The 16268-nt window shown below is 35.0% G+C and overlaps 1 protein-coding gene across 5 annotated transcripts in view; it reads right to left on the reverse strand.

Annotated features, from left to right (window-relative positions):
* The window catches only part of ROBO2 (roundabout guidance receptor 2), an 862371-nt gene that overhangs the window by 125601 nt on the left and 720502 nt on the right, over positions 1–16268 (reverse strand). For all 5 annotated transcript variants that reach the window (XM_072326598.1, XM_072326582.1, XM_072326591.1 and 2 more), the window contains exons 4-5: positions 15021–15141; positions 6129–6267 (exon numbers count right to left, since the gene is read on the reverse strand). In XM_072326598.1, coding sequence (XP_072182699.1) covers positions 6129–6267; positions 15021–15141 — 260 coding nt within the window. The remainder of the gene's footprint in view (positions 1–6128; positions 6268–15020; positions 15142–16268) is intronic.

Below are 16268 nucleotides of genomic sequence, written 5' to 3' on the forward strand. Positions count from 1 at the left end.
TGACATTACCTTGAATTTCTTATTGTGATGTATATCTCATAATGGTTTACAGAACAGTTTACTGGCTTAATGCCAACAAGCCAGAAAAGAGTTAAGTGATACAGGTTACTATCCTTTATTTCTAATTAAAAGAAACTGACAGCGGATTCTGCTTTAGTCCAAAATCTTTTATGGGTTTTAACCAGCAGATTCTTTATAATTTTTTTTTTTTTTTTTTTTTTTTTTTTGGTTGACACTCTCAATTGCAATAATATAAAACACAGAGCTACACTCCATTATCCCTTAAGCCAATGCATTCAACAAAATGGCCTAAATCTCATAAAAGATGAATGCAACAGCTACAGTCAGTGTGCCAACATTGTGAAACTGTTCCCGTGTCCAAGGAAATGATGTTCTCTGACTTCTCTGGAAGCATTACGCTATGCAGCATTACTCTTGTGAATGAACACACATATGTGAATACACTTGATTAGTATTTCTCAAAATCAGCAGCCGTGAACTCAGAAGAAACCCAAGAATGAAAAATGGGACTCTATTTTTATTTCCACTAAAATAATTGGAAAAGATATATAAGTTCAGAGAGAACATGTTTGGGAAACCATGTTGTAGTAAACGCTCTAAAATGACAGAGGCTCTCTTTTGCCTCTACAACTCTGTTTGCACAGAGAAGTACTCATAGGGAATTACCACATGATAATTATCCAAAATGGGCTTCTGATTTGATTTTAGTTCCAGACAGACCTCCATATTTGAAAAACTGGAACCTCAGTAGAAGGATGAGCTAAGAGACCATGTAATGACTTGGCATGGAGACCTACCCTCCTGTCACCAGAAGTAGTCCGTTACCTTACAGATGAGACACATTTGTCTGGCACTTGGGAAGGTTTGTATTATTAATGTCTAAAATATATATTCATGTCAGAAAAAACACCCTTGATTCTCAGGGTTATCTGCTCAGCACACCACTGACATTAATTTTAAGATTAATTTTATGTAAAAACAGTGTTTTGTTTTTTCTAAGAACTGTGTTCCAGTCCTTGCAGGTATTTTTTGTCCATCTGAGTTTTTACAAAATTGAAAGTATACTGCAAGAAGTGTAACATGAGAAGATCTGAGACAAGACTGGCATCTTGCACTCTCTAAATATGGTTTTAAGTAATATTGTATTTTTAGTATGAACACACACATTATGAGTAGTTTGAAGCAAACAACTTGTGCTGGCCTATTATTACTTGCCTTAAGCATAATAAATGATTATGATACACTTTTCAGAGAAGTAACTGAAATATTTTCTAATCCGTATTTTGAATCATTAACCAATCACAAAGATTGCTTTAATCAGAATGCCTTCAACATTACAGTTGAGCCAGAAAACATATTATTAAAAAGTAAGAGTTTGCTAATAATAGGTAATTTCCAACAAATAAAAAACAACAGAAACTGAAAACTATTTCTCAAAGCTAAAACTTTAAACTTCTACTGTTTCCACAGACAATTTTTTTATTTTTATTTTTTAACTGAGATGACAAAGTTTATATCTCATACAAGGATATAATTTACAAAAAACAGAAGAAATCCCTCTGGGCCAGCCATTCCAGAAGCATCAATAATGTTATCGTTACAACTCTTGAATTTTATTCCCACTTGAGTAGAACTACCAGCTTCCCTTTCTTGAACATTTCCCAGAAAATCCGCACACTTTTTCATTCTATTATATTTAATAGTCAATAAAGTGATAATAGTAAGCCTAAATTGCTTGGTATCTCTACGCTTCTCAAGGCAGCATATTACCTCAATATTTTGAAGCTTATATATGCAATGTATAAACTATGTGATTATAAATCTTTTATTTGGTATATTCTGTTTTTACAACACTGAAGAAAGATTCAAGCACTAGAATAGGTAATTTGAGCAAAATTCTCCATCAGATTTTCCTGAGTCTCCTTTCTGCCAAAAGTGCTAACTTATTTCTGTCTTTAATGACTGGAAAATTCTGAAAAATCCATGTGTAAGGACGTTACTACCGGTAATACATTTTCCTTCAGAATTCTATTAGTGATTCCATTACTTTTCATACATCCAACAGTTTTAGGATGTTATGTAAGAGAGGATAAAAACTAAACAACTCACTATTGGCAATTGTATTTCAAGTGCATTGCCACTGATCACTTCATAGATCATCAGTGATTCATTCAGCATAAAGAAAAAACATGTAGGCTGCTAGTTGACATGATTCCTTTATGGTTGTTGTATGTGGGGCTGTAAAACTATTTGCCAACCTTGACTCTTGTATAAACAACTGGAGACTGTTTTCATGCATCTGCAAACAGACTGCATGAAACAATAGCTCTTATTCAGTTGTTGCAAGATCTGACACTTAACATGAAGCCCATTTAAATGTCATTTCTATTAACTATTTCTCTACTGCTCAGTCTAGCACAAACACGTTTCAAATGCTCCTACTCACAGCATTTAATACTTCATGTAAATAAAAGGCAGATAACCACTGGGCTAGACTACAGACCTTTGGGGTAACTGTGGGATGGTAGATCTACAGAACATTATTCAATGCCATGCACTGAGAGATTTCAATTGTCAAAAAATACTCACACTTAATTCACACTTTCACATGGCTATCTATTCCTTAAAAAACATAAGGAATGTTTTTCCACTTACAGACTGAGAAGGTATCACTGACAAGTAAAACATCTGTCAAAAAACAAAGATACTGAACAGAAAGAACCAACAATTAGGCATGCCATTTTGATTCTACATACAAAAACCAAAACCACTCTCTGCCTCTCTTTTGCTACATATCACCTCTCTATCTCTAAACAATCACTCTGACTTTACAGAAGAATTTTCCTCAAATGATTCAACATAACAGCTACACACACATAATTGCATGCTGATGAATTTCATCTTTTCTCTGGTAGGCAACATAACCTCTTTGCAAGTTGTATTGTAGCTTGCCCTGTGCCAGCCATGTTCTGCATTAAACCCAAGATAACAGCATCCTCCGCAAACTGTCTTTACTCCCTCCATATGTATATAAGAATACAAACAGCATATTAAATCTTTTTCTTCCACTGTCTCCTTTTGACATGCTATTAAGAACATCCAATCTTCTCCCTTATGCTCCTCATAGAGAAAGTTAATCTCTGTTTGAGGCCTGGCTTAGAAAACAAAAGATGGGCATACAAATCATACCATTTCTAACCAGAGGTGATGAACAGTACATGTAATATAGCTAATACAAAATACATACTATTTTCCTGACCCTTTATTTAAAACTGTTAATTAGTATTAATAGCAACAGAAATTTGCTGATGTAACCAAAGATTATATCCATTATAGCACTAAAACACACTCTTTACTCTAATTAATTTTCAATACACATTAGACTGCATTTTGTTACAATCTGTACAGAGATTAACTCGACCAAAGCACACAGTACTGCAGTGTTATTAGCTCATATTTCATTGAAAGGTCATTCTCCCCTTGGTTATGTCTAGAGGAGGCTGTAGTTAAATACCTCACTATCCCATCCACAGAATATAAATAGAAATATGTAGCACTGTGTTTACTCAGAGAACTCACAGTTTCACCACTTCTTAAAAGTTACTGTCTCTCTGGCTTACAGGGACTTATTCTTCCACTGTGTGGGCAGTACATAAAACAAGTGTATCTTCCTGCTGGTACAGTTGCCACTCTTCATTTCTAGTATAATATTCAACTAATCAGACAATGCCTGTAAATGCAACTTACAAGAGCAGGTTATAATTTCATTAGAGATGTATTTACTGAGCTAAGCCAGCTGTTCTTTGCTGGAATGCAAAAAAAAGGCCCAAGTTATTGCTACTCAGCCATTTTTAAGGCAACTGAAAAATACATTTGCTGAGCTAACCTCACTTTCCCGAAGAACAGGCACTGCTAGCTTCTTCTATGTAAAAGGTTTAAACAGTTATTATAGTGTGTCATAAATTTTAACTTGTAATTGAAAATCTCTTCACTTCCTGAAAAAAATATCCGCATTACTTGCTATATAATTACAGACTATGCAGCTGCTCTCTTCGATTCTGCTAGAAAATTTGAAGACATGAAACACTGTACAAACCTTATTCAAATTTTATTAAAGTGCTAGTCATAGATATGCTGCTCTCATATTGGAGACTCTCAAGTAATATAGCTTTCTTCTTGTTACTAGGAATGAAAAGGAGATGAATCAAGAGTTGATTCAGGCCATATTGAATTCCTGACAACACAGGAGACTATCAGACCCTTAGCAGGAAAGTATAATCTCTATTTCTGCCAAACAGACATCAAAGGAAAGCTACCTGAACATGTGGTTAGATTGACTTCAATGTATAATATGATTTTTATTTAATTTTCAGTATTTCCTAATCATCTGCATAGCCACAACTGACTGAGCTGTTTTAGTGCAATTTTTGTGCCATTTCCTCGAGTTGCTTATAATGAAAAGAAACACTATTCATGAAGTTGTGAACCTGGTATTTCAGCCAAAGGCATCCAGACTAGTGACCCCACAATATCCTGTTCACCTCCAGTAGTTTGACACGAGTCACACTTGATTAACTATTCCCCTCACTTTTGTATACTGTGGAAGGTACGGAGTGATGTTAAATTTTTAGAGCAAGTAAAATAAAATATACACTATGTGCCTCTATCCTGGTTTCACAATGCATTTCATTCCTGTGTCACTGATTTAAAATGGACAATTTCTGGAGAAAAAAACAACTTTATGCACCCCACATTTCACTGCTGGCCTTTGTTTCTGCCTTTTGGTGCAGCATCAGTATTTTTAGCAAGCTACTAATATGCTGGGATTGGTTTAGGGTCTAAAAAGAATTTTCAGGTCTGAATAATTTAATTATTTATTACAACAATATACATAGATTGCTCTGAAAGTAATGCCTCCTAATTATTTCCATGGAAAGTACAACAGATAGAAAGAGCACAGAAACACTGTTTGATAGAGCAAATTCACAGCTACAAAATGCTGTCTTTCTACATAGTCACCCCCATAAGCTATGCATTTGCACCAGCAATGAAGAAGAGCCTGCAAACCACGCTTGTAAAAATCTTCATGGCTCACTGAAATGTAGCTGTTGCTACTACTGAAACACACCGGCCACTGCCTCACTGTGCTCACATTCACTGTTTGGACTCCATAAAAGTTCATCAGTGTAAAAGGTCTCTGAAATCTCAGATCATCCTCATAGAATTTGGGAACAGAAGCTCCTTCTGAGTGACAGCAAGACGTATTATTTTTGCAGACGTTATAAAAATATTCACTAGGAGAAAAACCTTTAGGTCTTAAATTCAAAAATATCAACTGACAGTTGTTTTAGACCATTAATTCAAAACAGAGAAAATTTGGAATAAAGACCTGCACACTCAGAATAAACTTATGTCCATCTGTTCTTAGTTTCAAAGCATGATTGTTCATAAATTTCTGGGTAATTACAAGGACAATTAAACAAAATACCTAAATTAAGATTTTTTTAATTTTCATATTTCCAAGGACATTTACTTCTTTAGAAGTTGTTCCCTCTCAAGTCCAACTGTGAGTGGAGATGTTTATAGTTCACCGGGGACTTATAAAATTAAAACTGTAATAGCCTGAAATTATTTCCCAATTATTACTCAACACACCAATTGGTGGAACAATACTGTTTCCACTGTTTCTGTTTGCCACCAGTATTCAGTTTATCCCACTTTACTATTACTGACCAAGGTATTTTTGAAAACTGAATTAACAACAGAAAATCATAATAATTTTCAGTACTTATTGAAGCAGGCATCTACTGCAATTATCTTGTAACCTAGGGATGTGAGCAAAAGGAAAATATTGGGAAAAAAAAAAAAGAAAAAAGAAAAAAGGAAAAAAAAAAAAAAAAAAAACACAAGGGAGCTCCACAACCAACAACAAAACAGTAAATACGAGGAGAAAATCGCTAGGTATAGAAAGAGGAAATTGTGTCTGAAAACTCTAAGACAATGTTTGTCTTGCCATATCAAACAACAAGCACGTGCAGTCAAGAGTAGTTTCAGAGCTACTCAACAGTGAAGTTTGAATGCAAGGGGAACACAAATGCTGCTCTTACCTTCCTCTTGGCAGGTCTGCGTCATCCTTCTTCCAGCGGACAGTTGGCTGCGGGTCCCCCTGCACCTGGCACCGGAAATCCACGGCCTCCTCCTCCAGCACCACCTGGTTGATTGGTCGCCTGAGAAACGTGGGCCGCTCTTGAAAAGAGACATTAAAATTCCTCAGTCAGAGGGCTGAAATGAAAAAAAACTTTTGACTTTTCAGCAAATTTTTGTTTACTGATCCTCAGAAGACAGAAAAGAGGGCTGAGTTCCACAAATTCAGACAAGTGGAACTGATGATGTACATTGGCAGCCAGAACAGTGACAAGTGGGTTGGAGATGCTGAGACTGCCATGTCTGGCCTTCACATAAATGCCGAGTGCCACTAGCATGAAGCACATGCCAGCATGGGTTGTCTGCCTGTCACAGCACTGAGGATGTCTTCCAGATCATGCCCTTCCATGTGAACTCTTTGGCTCTGCACTGCTGCATTCTCTGAGTGTGATTTAAAAGGTACTGTCTACTCCAGGAATATATGAGCTGCCTACAGAGATATCTTGCCTTTGGCAATAATCAATACCTTGATGCTTCGGAGGAAAATGCAAACTGTGTTAGGTGTCCCAGCCAATTGAGAGCTATTGTGCCGAGGTCAAATCCTCACTGATCCCCATTACTAACTTCATCATGGAAAAATAAATTAAGGCCTGAATAATAAGTTCTGTTTACCCTTGTTATGTTAGTCTGCGCAGCTACAAATATTATTAATCATCATAATGTTGCACAGGCCTGCTTGAAATCCAGATGCAGAGCCACAATCTGATCTCAGTTACAGTGGTACAAACTCAAAGTACCGGTAATTTCATTTGAAAGGATGTCACTGGGGTTAGTTTCCATGTTGCCTTTGGATTGCTTAAATTTTGTTCTGTCCTCTTCTAACCATACCACACTTTTATTGTCATAAATTATTTACACCAGAGACAAACCATTGTAAGACTGGGTTTACATGAGGTAATATTTCCACTCATGACACAGATTTGTTATAAAGACATTTAAAACGAGTTACATGCTATGTTTCACATTTCATTCTTAGCAGGTTGAGGGGTATGATATCACTTAGAAAATTATTCAAAATTGACACAGATGTAAGCAATACCAGACTCAGGCACATTGTTTTCCTAACCACAGAGCTGCATTTATGGGCTTGCTATAGATGTTTAATATATGAAAATTAAAAACCAAACCAAACCAAACCAAAACAAAACAAACAAAAAAAACAAAAAACAAAAAAAAAAAAAACACAACAGCCAAAAACACAACAACAACAAAACCTTTAAAAGGACAATAGCAAGGTTGCAAAATGTAACATGCAGCACCTAAATGCCAGAAGTGTCAAAATTAAGGCTGTTTGTACGCCTTTTCTTCATTCCCTTTCTGCCTAATGAGAATGGTTGCAATTATATGATCACATAAAATTTTTCCCCTAAACATTTCCATAATGTTGGTATTCATCTAATGAGCAGGTGTTTAATATTTTGCTTTTGTTGTACTGTTTAGTGGGTGGCCTCCTGTTGTACCACTCAAACCTCTCTTCAAAGAAGGAATTACTACTTTCCTCCTGATCTCCATTACATCTATCTCAATGCTTCATAAACAATTCATTTACTTTCACAGCCCCTCTCGGAGGGGTGTGACAGAGATCTCAGAAAGCAAGGTAAAAAAAAAAATCTGCTAAATTTTCATGCCTAATTTGAGACACAAAACTGTCAATTTATTTTTTCTTGAGAATTTAGCATTCATTTTAAATGTTAAAAGCACAGCTTCCATTGACTTCACCTGCATCTGATAAAATGTGAACCACTTTTACAAACTGAAATAGTAAGGCAGAAAATAAATAATACAAACACAAAAACAAAAACCAAACAAACAAAAATCCTGTTAAAAATTATTTATATCAATGATGCAGCATCACATAGGAACTCCATAATACAAGCAGAATTACCTAAAGGCAGAGAAAAATATATTTTGTCAGCAGAACAGACATATTCAAGAATCAACAGCACTTTTCCTGGTGTTAGATATAATAACATGTCTAAGGGGGCAGACTTTGTTCTCCCTGTTTCTCCCAAGCCATTCTTGCTCTCCCACTTTTTGTTCCAATTTTTTCTGTATCCTGTGCCTGAAGCTTGCTGTAGCAATTGGGCATACTGATGTAGAAAAATAACCCAGGGAACTACTGACCTGTCAGCCTCACCTCTATGCTGGGGAAGATTATGGAACAGATCCTCTTGGAAGCTACGCTAAGGCACGTGGAAGAGAGAGGTGATACAGGACAGAGAGCATGGCAACCAAGAACAAGTCCTGCCAGTCCAACCTAGCATCAGTCTATGATTGTGTATCTGCATCAATGGATAAGGAAAAAGCCAGTGGTGTCATCTGGCTGGACTTCAGTAAGGTCCCTAACACAGTCCCTGATAACATCCTCTCTCCAAACTGGAAAGACACTGATTTGATGGGTGGATCTTTTGATTAATGAGGAACTGTTTGAGACTGTACCCAGACAGTGGTGGTCAGTGGTTCAATGTCCAAACAGAGATCAATGACAAGCAGTGGCCCTGAGTAATATGTTAATTAAACTTTCTGTAAGTTTTTCTCTACAACTTCTAATCTAAAAGAACTCAGTCCAATGTTTGCCTTAGCTTGCAAAAATCACATTCTTCCTTTTAGTATTTTTATTTCAAGAGATGATCTTTAGCCAAGAAATTATATCCCAATAAACATCCTTATAGGTGATTCAAAGTTAGTCAGCTTTGAACATAATAACTCTACATCTACCTTTATGTTTGCCTGACCTGCCTACAGAAATGGTTGTTGACCATGTTTACAAAAGTTGCATGTAAACAGCTAAGAAACTAAGACTTGCATATTTATGAAACTGCTACTTGTGGCTATAAACATTTCCATACAGGAAATGAGAAAATAAATTCCTATCACATTTTGAACAGAACTCTGCTGATGAAGCAGTAAATGGCCAAAAGATCATTATGTAAATCATTTAATTCCACACCAAGGCAGTTTAGGAGTATATGACAAAAGTTTCAGATCAGGTTCTAAAAATTGCATTTTCTGAAATAGTTAGGAAGTTGCTAGAAAATATAGCTTTGTAAGTACAGATAACAGTTATCAATGGCATGCAGATAACAATGACTGCTATTTCTATTTTTCCATTATCTCTACATTTTTCACAATATGATTTGGGAAAGAACAAGTTCGCTCTCATGTTGTTTCCTGTTTTTGTATCATTCAGACAACACCTTGAATACAACCATGCTAATTATACAGCTATAAAGTGATCAGAGTGAATGCCATTGCTAATGCAATTAACATTCTTTATGTGAGATTAACTGGATTTGAGTCACCTGCATAACTTGCTTACAGCATTAATTTCTCAGGAGACACAGCACTGCTTGCCTGAGCATGCTAAATAGAAAATGTATCTTTGCACAGCCAGGTCAAATACAGTTTCAGAGGCAAACCTGAGAAAATACACCATGATTATTTATTTTATTTTTTTTTTTCCTTTGAAATGATTTGCCCACAGACCTCATGGTATAAACAGACACTGTTACTCTGTCAAGTGCTTTCACGATATAATATATTTGAAAAACAAAGGGTAATAAATTAAAAACATAAGCATACATAAAACTTTTAATAGAGTTATTTTATAAGTTTTCAGTGGGAAAATAAAGTACCTACTTTCCGGGCTTTCTCTGATGAATATTAAAAATCTTTGAAGAGAGCTATAAAATAGGCCATGGCTATATGTCACATCTAAGAGTTGTACTATCGGAGTGACCTTTCTAACTTCAGAATAAACTTTGCTTGCAGTTACAAAAGAGGATTGTTACTGTAATCTAGATGCCTACAGTATGTTGCAGTGCTCGACATATATACTGATTCAAGCCAGAAACTTACAATTCTTCCTTGCTTTGGGTGCTGACACAAGTAAACCCCAGAACTCAATTTCCCCTCCATTTAACAACAGGTCTGCGTATCACACTATATTAGAGAGATTTGGATGACCTTCAGATGTATTACTGCCCTTTCTCAGTTCCTCAAAAAGTCAGACAGCCATATATGGGATTTCAATCTAATTGAAATGATCCTAACTACCTTAATATATTTTGTCTGCTGAGGCAAATGCTACAGTGAAAGATTTGATGGTCTCCATAATGTGAAGACAATCTGATTTAAAACTGTTTCCTCCTTTGCTGGAGAGAAGGCATCATTTTTTGAAAATATTCTCCTGTTCTATAAAGAAGTAATAGAACATGAGTTAAAACAATGATTCTGGGGAGGGATTTAATAGTAGTTAAAAAAAGCAAAACAAAACAAAACATTTTTTTGCTTTAGTGTTCTGATGCAAAGGAAAGAACCATTAGATGATTGGAAGAAAGTTTCACTTCAAACTGCTGTCAATAACACAGATAATTTATTACCTGCAACATGAGCTGCATAAATTAAAGCCCTGCCAAAAATGAAGATGAGGGAGAAGATAGCATGCCAGGATGCTAGCCACACAAATGAAAATACAGTTGCAACAGCATGTTTTACTATTTGAAGATATCCTTCTATTACCAATTTTTAGGCACTTTTAGTGTTTGAAAAATAAGCACTTATGTAGATGTTGCACAGTTCTGAGCTACCCTATATGCAATGAGCCTGCACAGTGAGGGTGCAGAGCACAGTAGGAGATACTTGCAAATTAACTAAAATTACTTTTTTCAACTAACTGTTTTCCTCCTATTGCACACCTTTAACAAGGTGTTAATTGCAGGGATAGTTTTTACTAAGCATAAATACAAAATTTGGAGTTTGATCAAACACTTTTTCACTGTTGTATCATCCTAAGGCACCTTATTAGTACCAATGGATAACAAATACTGCAAAGCCACAATGCTTCATTACAAACTTGCCACAAGCACACTGCAAATGGGAAGTATTAAGGATCTGAAGAAAAACAGGAAGAGTTAAGCTCTGAAAGACAAAATGCACACTGCTAACATCTCTGCCTTGAACCGTGAATGCAAACTTGATTTAAAGAGGTTTTCCACATGGCCGAGAAATCTTTTGGGACTAATTTGCAAGATACGATGAGACAAGATTCTGCTAGTGCCTTCCACATTGTCATAATTCAGGAAAGAAAAATGGGGCACAGTGTCTTCATTAAGGGGTTTTTGGATTTCTCCTTCTAACATCTTGTCATCACAGTATACTCTTGCTGGAACTATGGTATCTGTTTCAGTCTGACAATATCAAGAGAACATCAAACGCAAATATTTCTTCAAGCATCAGAAGAAAGTACCTCTTCATCCCACAGGACCTTATTAGCTGAAGAAAGGTTTGGGTACCAAAGATAAAATCAAAGATTAACACAAAACAATCTTTAATATGCCTAAACTGACATATCTTTTAAGATATTTTCATACTCTTATTAGCTACAATTTATATTCTTTTGAGGTTATTCTAAATATAACTCACTTCTTTTCACTGCCCGGTGCCAGCTTCTTGAAGTTGATATATTAAGGCTTTCATTGATTTCACTGAGCTTAAGAATCAATATACAAGATATATCTTTGTACATCCTCTTCAAACATAACATTTAAAGTCCAAAGGAACAAAAAGGAGTCTGAAATAGTTAAACCATCCTGAAAACATACTTGAGAGCATTGTGAGAGTATGACAAAATTATAAAGGCTAACTTAAACAGTAATTATTACTTTATTTAATTTCTGGTTCCCTATTATGTGTTTATAAACCTAGCTTTCTTACAAATTGAAATGAAACTCTTTCTGTTTTTCATCTTGCCTGAATTTTGTTCAGCCAAAGGCTATTAACCCAAATACAAAGCAGCCTAATTAGTATCATGCTTCTGAATCTGACATTTAAAAAATTTGTCCATAGTAAAAAAGTGATGTGTTTCCTCTTTCTGTGGACATGAGAATTGATGGATTAGTTCTGAACTTTCCTTAAAAGCCACCCTAAAGTGTGACAGAATCTGTATCCATGTTATACTCTAAGATTATACCTTGGGGCATCACAAAGGCAAAAATAAGCAACTGTGGAAAAGGAGAGTAACCACATCTAATACCAGTGCTGTCACTATTCAAACACAGGTGTAATTTTGAGAAGCTCTGATTACATTATCAATTTTATATTTTCCTTTGGAAGTATTCTCTTTCATAAATTTTTGCTTGTTGAAGAATAGTATCTTAGAAATAAAAGAAATGCAGTGTGCACATATTCTAACAGATTGCTTGAACATCTTCATTCCAGGTGAGGGCTTAAATGTTGAAAAATATGTTTCCTATGCATATGGGTTTGGGAAATAAATAAATAAATAAATAAATAAATTGTTTTGTGAGAGCTGTACAGGCATTACCTTCAAAAATCTCTCAGCAAAGTTTACTGAGTGAGTACCCATCTGAGTGGATACATTCCGCATATGGGAAACTTCTTCCCCTATTTCTTTCCAAGGGTTTTCTTGCCCTCTTTATATTTTATTTTATTTTATTTTATTTTATTTTATTTTATTTTATTTTATTTTATTTTATTTTATTTTATTTTATTTTATTTTATTTTATTTTATTTTAATGTTTAACTCAGGAAAGGAAAGTCTTTTAGGCTAGGCTTCCATGCTGTTCTCAATGGGCCTCCAGTTACCAGCATACTGACTCAGTTTTTCCACAGGCAATGCCTCAAGCTAAATTTACTGCACCGGAAGCCAGAGATCTGTCAGAAGTGATATGCAGAAATTAACTTCAGGTATTGCAGAAAAACTTGTAGAGCCAAAAGTAACAGTGGCTGAATCACAGAACGTACTGTGACCTAGTGTGAAATTTCCAACAGAGAACAGTGTTTTTTAAGGCTTCCCTCACTGTTCAGAAAGGTTTTTCTGGGTTTGTTATTAAAACAAACAACAACGTCAACAAAAGCAAGCAAACAAAAAATAAAACTAAAAAACAATAATAACAATCTGCTAATCAATGTTTATTGTCTAGACTGATTGAACTGTCTCCAGAAGATACATTGCTTCCTGTAAACATCATGGGTAATGCCCTTCAGAGCACCCATGCAGAATCTGTTGCCTGTACTATGGGAGAGGAATTCTGTTCTGCTGATGGAAGAAAAAGCTAGGCCATCTTCTTTTGTATAGAGTGGGCCAGAATTAAACTGAACACATCTATACAGTGAGCCCAATATGCCAACACAGTTTCAGGTCTAGGTGGCATCCAGGGAAGGACATATGAAAGTAGAATTATCTTGTCAAATAACAGATCATAAGTTGAGCCACTTCTTCTGCATGCTATTCATAGGAAAAAGGAAGACAGGAAGGGAACACCTATACAGGTGAGAAATTTTATATAGGAAGATACCATATTGGAAGTGAATTTTAATTAATTATTTATTTTAAAGCAGATTAGCACAGTAAAATATAACTAAAGCTTGTAATTTCATTAATTTCTAATTTTGTTTTGCATTCACAAAGTAGATGATATTTTATAAGTTGATTGCTATTATTAAAGTCTCTCCAAAATCAGAACACTGTAGTTGACTATACACGACCTCAACAGATTGTCTGTGAAGGACATAATAATTTAATGGAGATCCTTTCTGTATTTTTTGCAAGGTATACAATTTCTGTTTTTAAGTCATATGCTTCCATGAATACATGAGAAAATAAGTAGAGTGGAAGCCTTCACAGCCTTGTAATATGAGAGAACAGCAAATCCTCAGGTCACTCATGAATCTTGTCAAGCAGAAACTTTTCTGTGTTCCTTAGTGAGACCCACAACATATGTTTTAAGGTGGACAAAAATGCTGAGCTGAATATATATGCAGACACAGACAGTAATATCTGTGATTTAGTTTTCTAGTGCACCACATTAGGCATTATTTGAGCAAACAAGGAGCACCTACTCTACAAAGTCGCTTAGGTATCTCTGAAAAGTCTTACTAGAATTATAAGCAGTCTTGTTTGGAATTTCAGTATTTTATTAAGAAGGTGTAGTAAGAAGGAGCACTAAGAGTATTTTTTTTCATGTGTATCTAATTATTTCTTTTAGCAGTGAAGGCTTTTTTCTTTATTGATTTTCCTTTGTTTGCTCAAGATGTCTTGACTGATTCCTACAGAATCACAGCTACTGATAAATAGAAATGTCATGACTACAGGATGTACCACAGCAGGATTTAATGGCTTTGCTTCTTATCCAGTTGTTAGCAGGATGCACTGAGCTCAAAGATCAGTATTACTCTGGACTCTCTCCTAGCCATTTTTTATTCATTTAGCAACACCAAAAACTGAAATAATGTTCTCAGTTTTCTGGACAAAAAGCTCTGTGTCCTTTAAAAGACAAATGACAGAAATATCACTACATATTCTAAAAGTTGATCTCGGATTTTCTCTAATGACTTTTTACTGGTCCAGTCAGCTCTTGTGTGCTCTCCTCCAAAGGTCTGATTTCATATGAATAAGTAATTATTTAAATAGGCAATGCTGGTCCATACCTCTGTTAAGTAGGTGCTGTCAACTGTACTAGAAGTGGCTAAATTACATTTGGCAAATTAGAAAGGAAGAATATTATTTTCCAGTATTATCATTTCTAAGCATGTGCATAAAATTAAGGACCTTCAAATAAATTTAAACAATCTGCTTAGAAAGAAAATCTTGCACCATTACCACTCTATAATGTTAAACTGTAGCCACTGAAACCACTAGCTGAAAATGCAGCTTAAGCAATATTATTTCATTTTGCTAACCTGATTTTGCCTCAAGTTTTTATGAGTCACCTAGATCAATTCAATATATAACATTTCTAGTGAATTAGAAACAAAAGCTAGAGTAGCTTTACCAAAGACAGTCAGCTCTGCTGGATCACTGTCTCTTTCCCCCACCATGTTGGTTCCAACGCAAGTGTACATTCCAGCGTCACTTTTCCATGTATTGGAGATCATTAGCTTCCCACCACGTATCTGTTTCAAAACAAGAAATATATTTTAAAATTCAGATGAACAGAAGATATTGAAGAAATAAAAATAAAAAAAAATTACTCAGCCAAGTGAGTTCCACAATTAAGGCATTTAAATATTAAATATATATTAAATATATATAAAATAAATATTGTAAATATTTGTAAGTCTAAAAAATAATAATCCCATATCTTTAAATATCTTAAAGAAAATCTAGAACACATTATATCTTACTGATTGATTTTAAATATACTTTTTTTTTTTTCCGCTCAATTTTCATCAGATGCTTTATTTTTCAAAGACTATCACTGCTTTCTGCCTCTTTGCCAATGCAGCATGCTTCTGTTTCTTGCGTGGTGGTAAGTAAAGCACTCTTGACATCTCTCTTAAGAAAAACACAGTTTCACTTAGTTTTATTTAACCAGTTCATTTTATTGTTACTGTTGCCTGAACAGTTTTCTTGTTCACTGATTAAGATAGGTTTTTTTCTTTTCCTTGATGCAAACGGACTGAAACAAGCCCAAATCGAGAATTCACCACACTCCCATAAAGCTTAATATTTTCTTGGCTACAAAAGAGTAGAGGGAAAGAGCAGGGTAGATGAAAGAAATAAAGTAACAAATTTGCAGTAACAAAGTCACAGTAAGTGTTAACAGATGGATGTAGTGCTTTCAAATAAGCTAGGAATAATAGCCACAGAAATTTAAGAGTCAGGGAGTGAAGCACAGTTCTCTACAACTTTCCATTCATCATCTATTCTTGAGTAGATGAACTGGCCCATAATACCACAGATAGCAACTACTTAGATTGTTCAACTAGAAATACCATTCTTAGACATCCAAACCAATGAATAACAGTACTTCAACACTGAAGCACTGGATGAATTACATATCACCATATACAACAATGTAAAACAATCAACCAATCAATTAATCTATTAAAACAACAACAACAACAACAACAAATAATATCAATAGTGAAAAGCTTAATGATAATAAAACAAGGTATTCAATATGTCCATGCATCCTTATTTTGTCCCAACAATTTGTACAAAGCATGGAATAATTTCCAGTCACATGATTGGTTAAATCTCTGTGCTGGATCCTTTTCTATTCAGTACAAAAAAGGAA

Source organism: Excalfactoria chinensis, chromosome 1 (assembly GCF_039878825.1).
Source record: "Excalfactoria chinensis isolate bCotChi1 chromosome 1, bCotChi1.hap2, whole genome shotgun sequence".
Taxonomy (NCBI): domain Eukaryota; kingdom Metazoa; phylum Chordata; class Aves; order Galliformes; family Phasianidae; genus Excalfactoria; species Excalfactoria chinensis.